General features: G+C 42.5%; 1 protein-coding gene across 1 annotated transcript in view; it reads right to left on the reverse strand.

Moving 5' to 3' along the window:
- The window catches only part of NEK7 (NIMA related kinase 7), a 242,607-nt gene that overhangs the window by 90,277 nt on the left and 133,292 nt on the right, over nucleotides 1-19,038 (reverse strand). The window contains exon 5 of the mRNA XM_073592966.1: nucleotides 6,430-6,540. Coding sequence (XP_073449067.1) covers nucleotides 6,430-6,540 — 111 coding nt within the window. The remainder of the gene's footprint in view (nucleotides 1-6,429; nucleotides 6,541-19,038) is intronic.

The raw sequence follows: 19,038 nt of genomic DNA on the forward strand, positions 1-19,038 counted from the left end.
TGGATCTGCATTTAGCCTATACAAGAAATAGCATTAACAAGGATGTAGACACTTCACATTACTGAGCTGTAATAAGACTTTATTTGCCATTACTGTTGGCCACCACTGGTTTTCTGCACTGACTGATATTCTGGGCTTCATTTAGTATATCATCTGGCTCAACGTATCCGATCATTTGAACTGTCAGCTGTAGGTCTCCAAATTAGCACTTTGTCATTCTTGGTAATACAGGATTAACTACGGCTCGCACATCAAGCATCTTATGTTGCCTTTTGATCTGATATTATTGGAGGACGTTTGGTGGCAACCCATTTGACCAACATTAAAACTGTACTAATTAGTGCTTGACTTATGGGTTAAATAGTGACCCTGGATGTTACCCGTTGATTTGTATAGCCATGCTTGGGCTAACACAATAATAGGGTATTTTCCCAGGTCCTTAGTATTCATTATTCTTTTGTACAGCCCCAGCTGGCTACCCTATTGGTCTGAGTGATGGTGTGGATGCGATCACAAGGGTGTTTTAACAGCTTCAGCCCCAGAAGATTTTACCCCCTTCCTGCCCAGAGCACTTTTTGCGATTCGGCACTGCGTCGCTTTAACTGAAAATTGCGTGGTCGTGTTATGTTGCACCCAAACAAAATTGATGTCCTTTTTCCCCACAAATAGAGCTTTCTTTTAGTGGTATTTGACCACCTCTGCATTTTTTTCTTTTTGCGCTATAAGCAAAAAAGCGACAATTTTGAGAAAAACTTTTGCTATAATAAATATCCCCCAAAAATATATAAAAAAAACTATTTTTTTTCCTCAGTTTAGGCCAATATGTATTCTTCTACATATTTTTGGTAAAAAAAAAAAAAATCACAATAAGTGTATATTGATTGGTTTACGCAAAAGTTAGTGTCTACAAAATAGGGGATAGTTTTATGGCATTTTTATTAATTTCTTTTTTTTTTTATTAGTAATGGTGGCAATCTATGATTTTTATCGGGACTGTGACATTATGGCGGACACGTCGGACAATTCTGAGACATTTTTGGGACCATTGTAATTTTTACAGCGATCAGTGCTATAAAAATGCATTGATTACTGTAAAAATGTCACTGGCAGTGAAGGGGTTAACCACTAGGGGGCAATAAAGGGGTTAATGTGTTCCCTATTGTGTGTTCTAACTGGAGTGGGGAGGGGACTGTGTAGCGGAGATGACAGATCGCTGTTCATACTCTGTATGAACAGGCGATCTGTCTGTTCTCCCCTCAAAGAACCGGGATCTGTGTGTTTTGCACACAATCCCAGTTCTCCATGTGCCCCGAGCGACCGCAGGATCCCGGCGGTGATTGCGACCGCTGGGCACTCGCATCGGCTCCGTGGGCGAGCAGGGGGCACATGCGCGCCCATAGTGACCAAAGATAAAAGCAACGTAACATGACGGCGATTCGCGCAGCCAAGCCATGTTGCCGCAGTACAAATGTGGCGGCTGGTCGGCAAGCGGTTAACTTCTTCCCACCCGGCCACTGTACATAAACGGCCCGGTGGGCCTTTCGTCCTGAGTGGACTTTCAGGAACGTCCGTCAGAACGAGTGCTGCAGCGTGATCCTGTGATGGCTGGGATCACAGGATACAGCCAAGACGGAATCGGGATATGGGCGCTGTGATTGGTCCTCCTGATCATGTGACAGCTGTGTCCAATCACAGCCTTCAAAGAGTAATCAGACACGGGACTTTTGTGACAGTTCTCCCCACTGAGCTCAGTGAGAGCTCAGTGGGGGGGGTGGGGGGCGGGCATCTGCAAGGTCTGTGACAGCTCTGTAAGAATGATTTATTTTACACACATAGCTGTCACAGATCCCCCCACACACAGTACAAGAACCAATGTCTCCGTCCCCATACATATCGGTCACAGTGCCTGCATAAACATCTGTACCAGTGCACAAAACATCTGCAATTGTGTACCATTGTGACATCTGCCAGTGTCCGCCGGTGGCCGATCAACATCTTTCAGTGTACCAGTGTCCCACCAATAAATAAAACATGCCCCCGTGCAAAGGCAAATACGCGCTTTGGTCCCATACGCATACGTAAACAACTATCGCACCACACATGAGGTATCGCCGCGAAAATCCGAGCGAGAGCAATAATTCTAGCACCAGACCTCCTGTGTAACTCTAAACTGGTAACCAGTAAAGGCTTATAAAGCGTTGCCTATGGAGATTGTCAAATACTGAATTTTGATGTCATTTTACAAGCGTGCACAATTGCATGATATGTTTGGTATCTATTTACCTGGCACAACACCATTTATTTTACCAAAATTTGGGGTATTCTATTGTTTGTGTGCATTAAAATTCATTCAAATGTATTCATGCGTTAGTGTGTAAAATTGCATTTGAAAAACTGCTGCGCAAATACAGTGTGACATAAAAATTTGTAAAACCCACCATTTTATTCTCTAGGGCCTCTTCTATAAAAATATATAATGTTTGGGGCTCTAAGTAATTTTCTAGCAAAAATACAGATTTTTACTTGTAAACAAAAAAAGTGTCAGACGAAGGCCTGGTCTTAAAGTGGATAATGGCTGAAGGTGCTACTTGGATGTTGCGCTTCTCTATGTGGCCAGGCTGTGAAAGTCTGACATGTGGTATCGCCATACTCTGGACGAGTAGCAGAATGTGTTTTGGGGTGTAGTTGCAAGTATGCCTATGCCGTGTGTGAGAACTAACTTAATATGACATTTTTGTTAAATATATATTTCTTAATTTCCCAAAGAATTGTCTTTCCTCTTACTAAATGCCTTGGACGGTCTACTTTCCAAAAAGGGGTCATTTGGGGAATATTTGTTCTGTCTTGACAGGTTAGGGCCTCAAGAAATGATTATAGGCTGGTACCATAGCTTGTAGACTAACTTTCACATAGACCAAACAACATATACCGATTTGGGTTATTTTTTACCAAAGAAATGCAGCAATATAAATTTGCCAAAATTTATGGAGAGATTACTTATTTGCAAAAGGTTATAACAGAAACTAAGAAAAACGCTTTTTTTTTTTTTTCAAAATTTTCAGTCTTTCATTTGCACTGCAAAAAACAAAATCCCAGGGGTGATTAAATACCACCAAAAGAAGGCTCTATTTGTGTGAAAAAAATTATAAAAATGTAATTTGGGTGTAGCATGACTGAGTAATTCTCATTCAAAGTGTGAGAGAGCTAAAAGCTAAAAATTGTCAATTTTAATTCTTGTTGTGTCACTAACCTTTTGCACATAATTTTTGTACATTGATGGTTAAAAAAGGTATTTGAGGAGAGATCCCGGTTAGCCCCCTTTATAGAACAATTAGTGGGTTTCTTCCCAATTTTTACTGCCCGTTACTTATGTTCTAGGGGCAGCATCTACACGTTGTTAGGAGTGTCGGTACTCCTCTGTGGCTGGCCCTATATATACTGACCTGCCTGGATCCAACCGTACTTTTTAAATTTTTACTTCGACTAATTTCCAAAACATGTTAGACTTCACTAAAAATAAGTCACTTTCTTGAAAATAAAAAATTATTATAATAGTAGGGCTGCAACTAACGATATTTTCATAATCAATTAATTGGCAGATTAAGGTTTGATTAATCGAATAATAACCTTAAAGTGTGGTGTATAATATAGTTAATATTGTAGAGAGTCAGCCTGGAGAGGGTTAATAAAACAGGGCAAGTCCCTTTCAGGCCTATTAGGCAGCTGGTCAGAGAGGCTAAGGGGAATTGGCTATGTTGCTATCAGAGATGAAGAGAGCTTGATGCTGGAAGGACACATGTTGCCTCTGACTGGATCCTGCTGGGTGAGCTTGCCTGAACTGGGACTTTGCCATGTGATATGCTGTGGCTGGGATGCGGAGCATGATATAAAATTAAGGATGAGCTCAGGCATGTTCGCAAGTCCACATGCCCGCCAGGTAGCTGACACGCCACAGCGCTAATCACAGGCAGCAAGACATTTCCCGATCTGTGCAGCTGCAGATCGGGAAATGTCTCACTGTCTGTGATTAGCGCTGGAGTGTCAGCTTCCTGGCGGGCACATGGACTTGCGAACATGCCTGAGCTCATCCTTATGTAAAAGGACTGTCTGATACTGCTAAGAGTTTGTGTGTTGTTTGACCTGCCTATGAAGACAAAGCCTGTCAATTTTCTGTTTTTATTGCTCAATAAAGCCTTTTACGTTGACAAAATCGTCTGTTCACCCCTCTGTTCCCTTACAATATGTAAAGTTTATAAAAAAAAAAAAAAGGCAATTTATACTTAAATATCTATATGCAGTGGTAAATATAAATGACCAACTATATGGATAGGGAGCAAAATCTCTAATCCCCTGTGTGAAAAAATAAAAAATAATATAACACTTTTTTTTTTATGTCCCATTTTTTGTTATATATATATATATTTTTTTTCCACTTCATCATTAGTTCAGTGTCCCCCATTCACATTTCCAACTTTATTATTCACCACTATAATCGTCAAAGCCTAGACAAAAGGTCATTTTTGGCTTTTTTTATGAGCCACACAATCCCATACACTATCATTTCTCCAATATTATTATCCCTTTTCATATAATAAACACAACATATGATAGATCACTGTGATATTGTCTGACCGTTCAATTGATAAATTTAAAAATCATAAATTTAATATTACAAATTGATATAGGTTTTTCCATGAGCTAACGCCCTGGTAATTGCCTAGGTTTTGCCCCGCCCTTTTGGGCGCATTCGTGGGGGGAATATGTACGTGTGAATCCCTGTAAGCCGCATTCAGTGGATCATTGTCCTCCCCCGGGGTGGTGTGGAGGCGCTTGGGATGGTCTAACGGCCGTGTGGGGAGGCTCTGACTGAGGGGCATTTCCAAATGCATTGGCAATTATGTGCAACGTCTATACGCGACAATTCTGCATATATTATATCTTATTTTAAATTAATCTGATATGTTATTGTAATCTTCCTCTTTTAGCAAACTCATCCTCTGAAGAGACCCCAAACACTATGGGTCGAAACGCGCCAAGCAATGTTACAGAATAGACATTTAATGCTGTGTATAATGCTTATGTTTGTTATTATTTAGCATGGGTATACCCCCATTTGAGCTCATATTTTAACACTCATTTAATAACATATTCCATTTTTTCAATAAAGAATCCTAATTTTTCTCCTCGTTTACCTTAGTCCAATTTTTTCAATATCTTATATTAGCTGCCTGAAAACCCCCCTGGGGGAGCCTTCCCATTTTTTCTGCCCTTACAACACCCTTTTTGCTACAGATAAGCCTATAATAAGGCTTACCTGTAGCTAACCTGAACTGTTTAGGAGATATCCCCTGTATTTGCATGTGCCAACGTCATCGGCACATGTGCACTGAAGCAAACTGACGCAACGGCACTTACATGTCATTGCTTCAGTTAGACTGCGTCGTTACCGGCGGCAGGAGTGACGTCATCGCGGCTCCGGCCAATCATAGCGCCGGAGCCTGCGATACCTGGAAGTAACTCCGGGAGTGATGACACCGACCGGATCGGTGAACGAGGACTGCTGCGGGGGCTTCGATCTAAGGTAATGCATACTAGCTAGTATGCTATGCATACTAGCTCATTATGCCTTTGTCTTGCAGATCTTTTTTTTTTTTTTTTTTTTTTTTTTTTTTAGGTTTACAACCACTTTAAAGTGGTTAAAAGTGTTTAACCCCCCCCCCCCCCCCCCCCCCAAAAAAAAATGCTGCTCCTGTCCCTTTAATGTGCAATTAGCAGCATGGTGCTTTTGCTTTTTAAATTATCCCTCTGTATCTCCTACAATAGCTGTTTGATAAATGCCATGTCCTGACTCCCCCCTGAGTTCTGACCACGATTACCATGTCTGCTAAGCTGAGCGATCGTAGTCTTTGTGTGTCTGCATCAACGCAGCTCTCCTATTCTCCTCTGTGCCTGTCTTCAGCTCCCCCTTCCTCTCAACACGTAGCCTCTCTCCTCTCCGATTGTCTCAGCTCCCATACTTAACCTGAAAAGCTCCTATCCCCTCTGTATTAGAACAAGAAGTTCCCCTGTGTTTTATCATAAATATGCTTATCTGTACAGTTAACACAACTCCCTGCCATAGGCTCTGTCTCCAACTCTCAGCTGGCAGAGGAGAGAGAAGGCAACTGATGGTAGGAAGAAGGTGTGTTATCAGTACAAATAAGCATATTTATGATACAACACAGGCACAGGGGAACTTATTGTTCTAATACAGAGGGGATGGGAGCATTTTATATAAGTGGCTTAACAACAAATTTAAATAATAAACATTCATTTCAAGCACTTGGTACAGCAGAATACCTGCAAAAAACAGCCATCTTAAAAAACAGTCACTGTATGTGTGTATGTGAAAGAGCCTTTCTCATTTAGGTCAATTCCCTGCCCACATACCTTTATCATCCTAGATAGGTCCCCAGCATCTGCCAGTTCCAGGACTATATTCAATTCATTGTCCTCAATGAAGGAAGCGTAATATTTAATGACATTTGGATGGTTCAGTTGCTGATAAAGAAAAGCAAAATACGTAAATTATTATAAGCTGCTGCAAATCTAGTACCTGAACAACTAAGGGTCTATTCATAAAATAAAAACAATTGGTGTGCAAATGTCTCAAGAATTTGCACAGCTGTAACAATTACCTGTAATATGACTAATGGGTTTTTGATCTAGGACTATCTTCTCATAATGCAGTATTTTCCTGAAATACCTCAATAAGCAGAATACCGCAATACATTGACTAGACAGACTTTTTTTTTTTTATTATAGATAAACGCACCGAATGTCAATAAAAAAGTATTTTTGCACTTACCGAAAAATCTGTTTCTTGGAGTTTGTTAGGGGATGCAAGATTCAGACATTTGGGTTTACTGTTGCCTGCAGGTGGATTTGGACATAAAACAAAAAACAGTGACCAGTCTGGTATAACCCCTCCCATACCCAGCAGTCTGTACAAAAACAGTAATGGGAGCAAGATCACAAAAACCACAGAGAGTGGGACCAGTTTCCAATAAAGAACCCCCCCAAAAAAATTTTACATTACAAAAATCCTATTTTCTTTATTGTTTATCAAGGAATATAGGTGTCAGAGACAACTGAGATATCCAAAAGCAGTCCAACTGTGAAGAAACGACCAGTAACAAAACACTAACAGGTCCACATAACAAAATAAGATAGCTGGGGACTGCTTGCAGCTGAAAGAGCCGTCTGAAAGCCCTTATGACCAAAGCTGGCATCAGAAGAGATACAATATAACCACTTGCCACCCGCCATATAGCAAAATGACGGCGGCAAAGTGGTTTCAATATCCTGACCTAAGCCGCTGCGCACCCCTGACACCCCGCAACTCCAATCTAGGTAATGAGTCTCTGACAGACTCTTTACCACGTGATCAGCCGTGTCCAATCACAGCTGATCACGATGTAAACAGGAAGAGCCGTTGATTGGCTTTTCCTCACTCGCGTCTGTTAGACGCGAGTAGAGAAGAGCCGATCGGCTGCTCCTCGGACGGGGGGGGGGGGTCTGTGCTGATCAATTATCAGTGCGAACCCCCCCCCCCGAGGATGCCCACACTGGACCACCAGGACAACCACACTGGACCACCAGGGACGCCACCAGGACAACCAGACGTGTCACCTCCAGGTATGCCACCCTAAAACACCAGGGATGCCAATCAGTGCCCTGTTTGCACGGATTGGCATCCATCAGTACAATACATTACAGTACATCAGTGACCCCTATCAGTGCCCATCCGTGCCGCCTATTAGTGCCCATCAATGCCACCTCATTGGTGTCCATCAGTGACGCCTTATCAGTGCCCGTCAGTGCAGCCCCATCAGTGAAGGAGAAAACTTACTTATTTACAAAGTTTTGTAACCCAAACAAAAAAACCCTTTTTTTTTCAAAATTTCCGGTCTTTTATTTGTTTAGCAGAAAATAAAAATCCCAGAGATGATCAAATACCACCAAAAGAAAGCTCTATTTGTGGGAACAAAATGGTAAAAATTTAGTTTGGGTACAGTGTAGCATGACCGCACAATTGTCATTCAAAGTGCAACAGCGCTGAAAGCTGAAAATTGGTCTGGGCAGGAGGGTGTATAAGTGCCCTGTATTGAAGTGGTTAAACATGGTAACAGAAGCCCAGGCAGTGACCTTGCAAATCTGGGAAATAGCTGCTTGATGCTGAAAGACGCTCATAGATTTAATAGAGTGAACTTTAACAGATAAGGGTGAAACCTGATCCTTAAAAGTTGAATTATGGAAAAAAAAAAAATATTAGCTATATGGCGCAGTCCATCAATAGCACTACCATAGCAATCTTTGTTTTTCTAAGTCCCTCCATGATGATTTTATTACTTGCTGATCATGAAATTAAAGCAGTACTAAAGACACAATCACTCTTCTCCGGTGGTCCAACGTCCACGATGTGTCCCTCACCAGCATCTTCTTAATGGCTTCTGGATACTGTTCTTTGGACATCTTGCCTGGCCAGCATAAGATGTACACAAATCAGTCATCCCGGCACACTGGGACCATGCACAGCTCAGTTTACATGCCACAGAGGACTACAAGCAGGCAGATTTATTTTGGTAGGTATATTTTATTGCAGAAGAGAAACTGCAATAAATAGCTTGCCCACTCGTAAATTTAACGTTGCCTTCAGCTCTACTTTAAGTCTTATTTGCCAACTTCCTTTAACAGATCAAGTATTCCAGCAAAAGCAATAGTCAGGGGGTTGAGACAAACCATTTAACATCAACAGCTTTTATTTAACGTGGAGCTAAACCTACATTTTAAATAATGCAACGAGGCAGCTTTTCATTGCAGAAGAGACGTGCTAGGTCTTCTGCATTTTGTAAAGTGCTGCACAAACTGCTGTGGATACATAAATTCAGTATTATAAAAATAAAACAAACTTGCCTGTATGTTTGCAGTCTACAATTAAACTTGCACTGAGCTGCACATGTACCACTCAGTGTACACTCTTGGCACCATGCCTGTGTCCAAGAATGAATAACTCCCATGTGCGAGAGTCACACGCATGGCCAAGCAAGACAACTGAAGACCAGCACCCAGAAAAGGCAAGGGGAGGTGTAACTGAAAATGAGGGATCTAGTGATGGTCGCAGTAAGTGTGTTATTGACCGAATCACCAGATGAAAAATAGGAAGAACAGGAAAAGGGGGGAAAAAAGCCTAAAAAAAATACCAATTAAAACAAAGGCAGCCATCGTAGCTAAAGTTTTTGGGTTTAGATACACTGTAAGACCATATGCTTGAACAATGATCTGTCTGAGCCACAACGAAAAAGTGGAATGAGAGGCCTGAGGGACCATCAGGGATGACAGAGTCAGCTTTTTATTGATAGAAGTGGCTGCAAAATAAACCCGCACAGCATCATCTGAATCGATACAGTGAAGAGAAATCTTTCTGAAGTACTGGAGTTTGATAGAGACGAAATTAACTGAAAGGATGAAACTTTGAGGAAGAACAGAAAATTGAGGACAAAACCTGATATAATGAGCACCACATAACCAGCAAAAGGAGGGACTTTAAAAAAAGGTGCTCAAACACAAACCCAAGAGTTTTGTGGTTATGTGCTTACCTTAGGGAGCAGGAGGTCCAGGGTCTAGCAACTACCATATCTTCATTGTGCAAGTCCAGAAAGGGTTCCTTATAAGATAAGCTCAGATACACCTCACAGTGGTAGTGTGACAAAGAAGGCCAACTTTTGAGCAAGGTTGGAAAGGGAATATTGCCAATAGGTTCAAAAGGAATTCTTTGCAACAGATTCCATGTCCAGTCACATGTGGTTGCAAAGTAAGAGCCACATGACATGTCCTATACAAAAGTCTTAACCAAAGCACTGGAGGCTAGCCATCTTTAGAATAATATGATGAAAAGATGGATCCCCAAGGGACATTGTAGTCAAGCCCCACTTCTATACCATCAAAGAAGAAGTGATGAGGATGTCACAGATGCAAATTCAGCAAAAATTTCAGGGTCACAACATCCAAATATTTGCTGACATCTCACCCTTTACGCTTCAAAAGAAAAGGTCTCCAAAACCCCTTCTCCTGGCCCTGACTAAGAAGGACATCAAATACAGATGGTCTTCCCTTTCGCTCTGAAATTCACTCACAGAGGCAAACAATACGCCTTCTCCAGGTTCTCGGAAGGTGAACGACTGCTACTGGACCTTAGAATCATCACTCAAGATTGCTTGATGGACACTTCCAATGCACAACCAGGATCCGTCAAACGTCCCACGCCGACAAGCCCCACCTCCACCCTATGGGACAAAAGCACGACCAAGAAAGTCAAGGACAACTTCCCCCCTGAGGGTTCCTGGGACACATGGAACTTCAACATAGGGTTGCTGACCTGACCTAAAGGCCGGGATAGGATCTTCATTCAGGGAGACAGAGTCTCAATAAAAAACCCCGCCCCCTCTTTTTTTTTTGCCTTGGCACTCAAAACTCCTCTTTTTGGGGTGTTTTTGGTTTTTTGGGGGGCAAGAGGCTATTTTGCTGGCTCAATTCAAGCGGGAGGGTTCCATAAAGCCACCCCTTTTCCCGTACCAGAGAAATGATGCCTCTAGTAGGATCTCTGGGCCGGTTAGTACCTAAGAGACTTCTCAATTTTTTTGCTGGTTCTGTACACTGTTCTATGAATCTCATTTATGTTCAGTTATAGTTTTTTACAGAGTTGTTCGGGGCCAGGGCAGTTGTCCTACGCCTCCCCCTATCATTTGGTTATTGTTTTTCCACAGCTGAGTGATGGGAAATTAGCCCCATTGAAGGGCTATATTCTACCCTCTGCTTGGAATGAAGGGAGGGAGTTCTCCTCCTCCCCTCATTCATGGCCATTTTTTGGTCGTAATTCTGTAACGTTCTTATACCTGTTCCTTTCTTTTCTAACTTTTCTTCTTTCTAACCAACCAAGAGAAATTGCCCGTCATTAACGAAGACGAAGGTATCCGAAAGTTCCCAAAACTGAAACGCAGCTCCCATTCTCTCAACCTAGACAAGGTAGGTGGCGCTGGGCTAGATTCCACCTCTCTGTTCCATGGCATCTAATAAAGTGGTATCTCCCCCCTTCCCACAATTTCTCACAATGCACAGGGGTTAAATTCACCCATAAAGGAGGAAAGCTTTCCAAGCTTATCGATCTCATCCCGCTGACGTGGTCATTATGCAGGAAACCCACTTCCCAGGGCCGTACTCTCCCTCATTCTTTCATGCCCACTACCCACAATTTTACCTAGCCAATGCTGAGGATAAGACCAGAGGGGTGGCAATCTTATTTGCCAAAAACTGCAAATTCACATCACAGCTGGAGCACAGAGACCCAGAGGGAAGGTTCCTCCTAGTGAAGGGAAGCTTAGACGAACACGTGTTTTCATTTATTTCCTATTATGGCCCCAACAAAGGTCAGGTACAATTCTTTCAATTCTTTCAACGGATGTTTCATATTCTGAAACCCCTGATTGAGGGAGTCATGATCCCTGATTGAGGGAGTCATGATCCTAAGTGGAGATTCTAACACGGCCTTTGATTCGGGCCTTGATAAATCTAACCCCATGAAATCGAAAATTATTAGACCGAACAAAGGCAGTGTCAGGATAGCAAAACTGATTTTCCAGCAAGGGCTGACAGACATATGGAGGGAGCTGAACCCCTCTACACGAGATTTCTCCCATTATTCCACCCCACATCATTCGTATTCAAGGATAGACCATATTCTCCTCTCCACTCGCCGTATCCCATCAGCTACCAAATCCACTATTATAGAGGCAGCCTGGTCAGATCATTCTATATCACATCACTATCACTCCGCAGGGAATCCCTTCAACAAATTACACCTAACTGGAGACTAAACGATTCCATTCTCAGTGACCCCATCAGAGTGACAGAACTTCTAAAGACTTTACAAGAATATTTCAAGCTTAATGACACTGAGGAGATTTCGGCGGAAACACTCTGGGCAAGTTAATACAAATAGCATCACAACTCAAAAAGGAAAGACAGGTGGACCTGACTAGGCTTGAAAAAGAGTATGACGATCTATGCAAAAAAAAACCACAAAAAAAAACCCTTCTAGTGTCCCTATATCGTCTCTTGACGCGGCAAGACTGGCCCTCAACCTAGCTCTGACAGCGAGAGCAGATAAACATATTAAGTGGGTGGGAGCTAAGTTCTACCTTAAAAAAGACGCAATAGGCACGATGCTAGCTACTAAGCTCACAGCACAAGTCATACTCTCTCCTGAAAATCAGACAAGCAGATGGTACCTTCATACTAAACCCAAAACGAATACTAAAATCCTTCCCGGAATACTACTCCAACTTGTATAAAGCCTTAGCGAATACGAACCCGATGCAGATACAAACATTCCGAGATCAAAAACCTGAAAGGCAGCTCTGCGCCAAGCCCAGATGGTTTCTCGGTGCCTTATTACAAAGCATTCTCAGAAATCCTAACTCGACGAGGTTCTTTAATTCAAAGACAGATGGGAAGCCGCTAGGTAAACATTACTGTAATTCCCAAACCTGACAAGCACGCGGGGATGGTAGGGAACTATAGACCTATCTCACTAATCAACAATGATTTAAAAATCCTGACCAAAGTCATGACGAACCGCTTAGCATCGTTCATCAACCAATACATTCATGAAGACCAGGTAGGATTTATACCGTGACAGCAAGGCCCAGACCAGGTTCGGAGAGCAGTGGACATAATATCCATACTACAATCGGGGTGGGAGGGGGGACCCAAACAGGAAGGAATGCTCCTTTCACTAGACCTCCAAAAGGCCTTTGATTCGGTCTCCTTGCCTTACCTATTCCTTGTCATCCAACAATGGGGCTTCGGCGAAAAATTCCTAGGAACATTAAAGGCGCTATATACTCCACTCCAGAAGCTACAGTAAGACTACAGGGATATCACGCAGACCCAATCACAATAGCCAGAGGAACTAGACAGGGATGCCCCCTATCCCCCCTGATATTTGCATTGGTTATCAAACCACTAGAAATAGCAATACGCTCAAATTCAGATATCAGGGGAGTAGATTGCGGTACCGCAACACACAAATGCGCTCTATTCGCCGACGATTTATTGCTGTTTCTAACTTCTCCTAACACCTCCTTACCCTCTTTATGCTCCTTACTGGACACCTTTGCCTCAATGTCCGGCCTACATGTTAACATGACAAAATCACAAGCGCTGAATATATCCCTACCACCAGCCAGAGTCACTCAATTGAAAAGCTCCTTTAAATTTGGATGGGGGGAAACCTCCATAAGATATTTAGGTCTTGATCTCTCTCCCAAAATTGAGCATTTATACCAGGCCAACTTTCCCCCCACATACCGCAAACTAGAGACCGACCTTATAAACTGGTCCCAACACAAGTTATATTGGGTGGGCAGAGTGAACTCAGTAAAGATGACCCTCCTGCCGAGGTTGCTATACCTCTTCCAATCTCTTCTGATCGAGATCATCTTAAGTCATTTCAGGGTAAGATTGCCAGGTTCATCTGGGATAAGAAAGGTCCACGACTCACGCAAAGGACTCTATTTAACTTGACTAAGCAAGGAGGTCTAGGCCTCCCAAACCTTATATGGTACTACCAAGCAGCAAGGCTGGCCCAATTGTCCACCGTCTACCTCAAGGTCGAAAAAACGGATTGGATAGCCGCATCACACACTAGACTTCCTACTTTGGTGTCCCCCAAAAAATAGACCACCGATTCTCTCCCCCACTCTCTCTCACTCATTTAAGCTATGGGATGGCAGGAGGAGGCTTCCCTCCCTGGTCTCTGAGCTCCAACCGCTAGCACATATCTTCCACAACCCCCAAATTAAACCAGGCATGAATATTACAGCATTTAGGTGGTGGCTAGATAGGGGAGTGTACCGAATAGGGCATTTTTATTCTGCAACAGGTCCCTTACCCCTAACCAGTCATTGAAATAAGAGCCAGTCAATTCGGGAAAGCCCATGGGGTGTCTGTCAGGGGGGGAAAAAAAAAAAACATGCACCAATGGAAGGAGTGCCAGACCAAAGCATAAGAGTTCAAATTCATTCACTGGTTTGTGCTAAAAACCAGCTAATGCATTTTGGAGATCAGAAAAATTGCACAAAAAAATTGAAACAACCCCAATAACAACTAGCATTTGAAATAAGATGGACATGGGAGGGCCCTTGTACATTTTTTTGTGATGTGCATCTTATTTCAAAGGCTAGTTATAAAATTGGAGTGGTTGCCATTTTTGTATAGCTTGTTCGTTCGATCCGGCTTGAGCACACATTGGACGCATTCAGCTGCTATTATGCTGTTGCTGGGCTTCCAATGTGTCCTAGTGCCCTTAAGGAGTGGGATCCCTCCAGCCAAACCTAATTTATCCACTGCTATGTACAGTATGCTCCAACTTAGAGACACTCAAAAATAGCTTAGGACCAAAGTCTCTGTTTTTAATATGAATTGCTAGACAGGGTACATTTTTTTTTGCAGGCTAGCTGGTAAGTGTGCTGCGAATTTTTTTTTTGCTGTCAGAAAAAAAAACTCCCCTTTCATCAGGCTTCAGTTAAAATAAGAACCTTGCATGGACTCAAAAATAGGACTTCCCTGTGTGAATCTATGTAGGAAAGTGAATTGCTGGATCAGGAGAGTTACTGGCCAGTAGACAGAAGGAGAGCAGCGCCATCTAAGTGCAGCATTAAGACATTTTATTCCATAAAGAAACAATTGGTAACTCACAAGATGTATGCAATGTCAGCACATGTGGGATTAATAATATGGTTCATTCGCTCTTGGGAAAGACAATCTTCTCACTGGTGAAGAGGCAGCTGATGGGTCCAGGGACGCCGGTGGTTGCCAGCGCTTCAAAACACTCAGGACGGCTCACAGATATTGGTGTACGTCACTTCCGGTTGGAGAGAGCATGTGTGCTCCATCAGATTTAGCCTGATGAAGGAGCACGCATGCTCCGAACGCGAGCTCCTCCCCTCTCTCTCCAACCGGAAGTGACGTACAAAACTGTCTGAGCCGTCCTGAGAAGCGCTGGGAACCACCGGCGTCCCTGGACCCATCAGCTGCCTCTTCACCAGTGATTATGAATTATGTAACCATAGGGTAATCTGATGTATATACCTGTATCTATTCTTATATGTCTGATGTATGAAAACACTTTATCATGAATAATAATAATTGATGTACAACATTATTCCATACAGAGTCATTATTTATGTTTGGATTTGGAGGTAACGGGGGGGGAAGAGGGCTGTTGGTCGGGCAAAGAGACTTTACAACAGCCCCCTTCCCCCCGTTACCTCCAAATCCAAACATAAATAATGACTGTATGGAATAATTTTGTACATCAATTATTATCGTTCATGATAAAGTGTTTTCATACATCAGACATATAAGGATAAATACAGGTATATAAATCAGATTACCATATAGTTATATAATTCATAATCACTGGTGAAGAGGCAGCTGATGGGTCCAAGGACGCCAGTGGTTCCCAGCGCTTCTCAGGATGGCTCAGACAGTGGTGTACGTCACTTCCGGTTGGAGGGAACGCGCGTTCGGAGCACGCGTGCTCCTTCATGAGGCCAAATCTGATGAAGGAGCACACATGCTCTCTCCAACTGGAAGTGACGTACACCGCTGTCTTTGAGCCGTCCTTAGTGTCTGGAAGCGCTGGCAACCACCAGCGTCCCTGGACCCGTCAGCTGCCTCTTCACCAGTGATTATAAATTATGTAACCATATGGTAATCTGATGTATATACCTATATCTATCCTTACATGTCTGATGTGTGTAAAACACTTTATCATGAACAATAATAATTGATGTACAAAATGATTCCATACAGAGTCATTATTTATGTTTGGATTTGGAGGTAACGGGGGAAGGAAGCTGCTGTTCAGTCTCTTTGCCCGACCAAGGCAGTGGGGTTGGAGGTGGTAGGAGCCTGGGGATTCTCACTGTTGTCAGGTACTAGATGATGTAATTTGTCTGTTGTATTAGCAATGATCTGTGATTGGTCCGGACTTATAGGGTGGGTGAGAGTGTCCTGATGAATAGGGGGCGGTAGCTGGATGTCCGACGCTTGCTCCTCTCCGTCCACTTTAGGATGTTTTGAATGCCTTTTTTTTTTAGCATTGCGATCTCTGCGCCGGCTCTAATTACGGTTTTGTTTTCGGCTAGAATGAGGTTCGGCACATGTGCGATAGTGTAAACGGCTTATTACTGCGCTGGTCTTTGTTTCTAGCCGCCTCCTACCTGCCAGTACCCTCCCACTGCATCACCTGTATCCATTAGGGTGCCGCTTTGGCGCCAAAAACGGACATAAAATCAGTCTGGATCTTAGAAGCGAAGTGAATGGAGCCATGTTTTGCTGACGGATGCTATAGGTAAGTCAAATTGGGGCTCTGTCAATAGATAGATGGTTATGATGACTATCTGAGCTATTTCAGCTCATTGGATATGTAATTATGCACTCTAGAGATCTGTGGATGAGGAATTTGGATGCAAGACGAGGCAAGACATATTGGCTAGATCGTAGCATCAGCAGGATATAGAGGTTCACTGGCCACCAGTTGGATGGTAAGTGGTTATTCTCTCTTGTATACCCTACTTCCAGTTAATCTTCCATGTTCATTAGTACTTTTAGGTACATGTATTAACGGTGGATAAAAGCTCTTATTAGGCAATTCTTTATTTGTAGGAAATACCAGCTACTTTGTCCTTCCAAATATGTGAGCAACTTCATGATCAGCAGCACTAATAAGTAACATTCATACAGTACAAAAATACATATATACTCTGATAGTTTTGTTTTTGTCTTACGGGTGGTAGGGTAGAAGATACTAACCCTACCCCGAGTATGTGGAACAATAATTATATATTGGATCCATTTAGGGAATGGTTGCTGGAACAACAGCAGGTTCTTCTGTGATCTGGTGTATGGTTGAGGCCTACATGTTCCTTCCCTCCTTTTCCAACTAGGATCTCATTTTTGTAAGTACTTTATGACTATGGCTAGTTTATTAACCCATATCTCATCCATTTAATTCTATGCTTATTGGCACTTTCAGAATTAATCACATGATTAGTTGCTGGTTTTAATCATAATGATTAATTGATAATTCTCTGTTTAAGGATACTGGTTGTTACATCGTTCCTCCTATGACACCTGGTACTTCATTCTTGATGGGTCTCCCCTAGATGTGAGTCCCCATATGTGCTATCCTCACTCCATTTGAATGACATTTTTTAAACTAACTTTGCTGCGCTCCTATGTAATCCAAATGTAAACAATACTATGTATTTATTCTTATTTTTAAACAGGATCTCTGTTTTAAATCAATAATATAAGGTCCTGAAGAAGCAAAGCTGTGAAATGTGTCAACCTCTTGCCATTTGTATTAACGGAGATCTCCATATTATCGATACCTGATCTATTTTCATATGATTTTATATTTGTAAAAATATTTTAAAACCTTTTGTAATAAAAGACATTAAATACCATTTTGTTTAACCGCTTGGCATCCGGAGGCCGTCATATGACGGCCTCGACTTTCGGGGCTTATATCTGAATGATGCCTGAGGCTACAGACATCATTCAGATACCAGCATTTTCAGCCGGCGATTCCGTACACCATAAGAACGATCATAGCGGCTGTTCCGCCGCTTGATCGTTCTTACGGGCGGCGAGAGGGGACATCCCCCCCCCTCCCGCCGCCCTCCGGTGCTTCTACCGACTCACCTCAGCGATCGGTGAGTCGGATAGCGGATCCGCCGGCGCCGGATGTTCACCATAGAGATTTCCGGCGGACCAGATGGTCGCCGGAGTCTCTATGATCGTTCAGAGGCCGGGCGCGATGTTATGACGTCACGCCCGGCCTCTGCATTAAAAAAAAAACGGCGCCGCTTCGGCTGTGAAGCGGCGATCGTTTTATTTTTTTTTTTTGATTTTAGGCTTCCCAGCCTAGAGGTGAGATGTGGGGTCTTATTGACCCCATATCTCACTGTAAAGAGGACTGATCGTGTCATATTCCTATTACAAGGGATGTTTACATTCCTTGTAATAGGAATAAAAGTGATCAAAAAAAAAAAAATTTTTAAAAGTGTCAAAATAAAAATTTTTAAGTAAAATTAACAATAAAAGAAAAAAAAAAAATTTAAAGCGCCCCTGTCCCAGGGAGCCCGCACGCAGAAGCGAACGCATACGTAAGTCCCGCCCACATATGAAAACGGTGTTCAAACCACACGTGAGGTATCGCCGCGAACGTTAGAGCGAGAGCAATAATTTTGGCCCTAGACCTCCTCTGTAACTCAAAACATGTAACCAGTAAAAAATTTTAAAGCATCGCCTATGGGGATTTTTAAGTACCAAAGTTTGGAGCCATTCCACAAGCGTGTGCAATTTTGAAGCGTGACATGTTAGGTATCTATTTACTCAGCGTAACTTCATCTTTCACACAATGCAAAAACATTTGGCTAACTTTGCTGTTTTGTTTTTTTTTAAAGCATGAAACGTTTTTAAAAAAAAAAAAAAAACGCGTTTGAAAAATTGCTGCGCAAATACCGTGCAAGATAAAAAGTTGCAATGACCGCCATTGTATTCTCTAGGGTCTCTGCTTAGAAAACATATATAATGTTTGGGGGTTCTATTTAATTTTATAGCAAAGAAATTATGATTTTTGACATGTAGGAGCGAAGTGTCAGAAATGGCCTGGATGCGAAGTGGTTAAAGGTCCCTCACTGCTACCGTTAAAGTCCATCATATCAGTTTTATTTCTTAAAAAATCTCACATCTTGTGAGTTACTAATTGTCTTTTATGGAATAAAATGTCTTACTAATGCTGCACTTTGATGGCGCTGTTCTGTCTTTGCCTTCCACAGAGTTACTTCTAGCCTATCATGAGCTGGCAGCCATCCATATTCAGCTTAGCTTATCTAAGAACGCTTCCACTGTCCATGAGCCACCAAT

This window comes from Aquarana catesbeiana, linkage group LG07 (genome assembly GCF_042186555.1).
Source record: "Aquarana catesbeiana isolate 2022-GZ linkage group LG07, ASM4218655v1, whole genome shotgun sequence".
Lineage (NCBI taxonomy): Eukaryota > Metazoa > Chordata > Amphibia > Anura > Ranidae > Aquarana > Aquarana catesbeiana.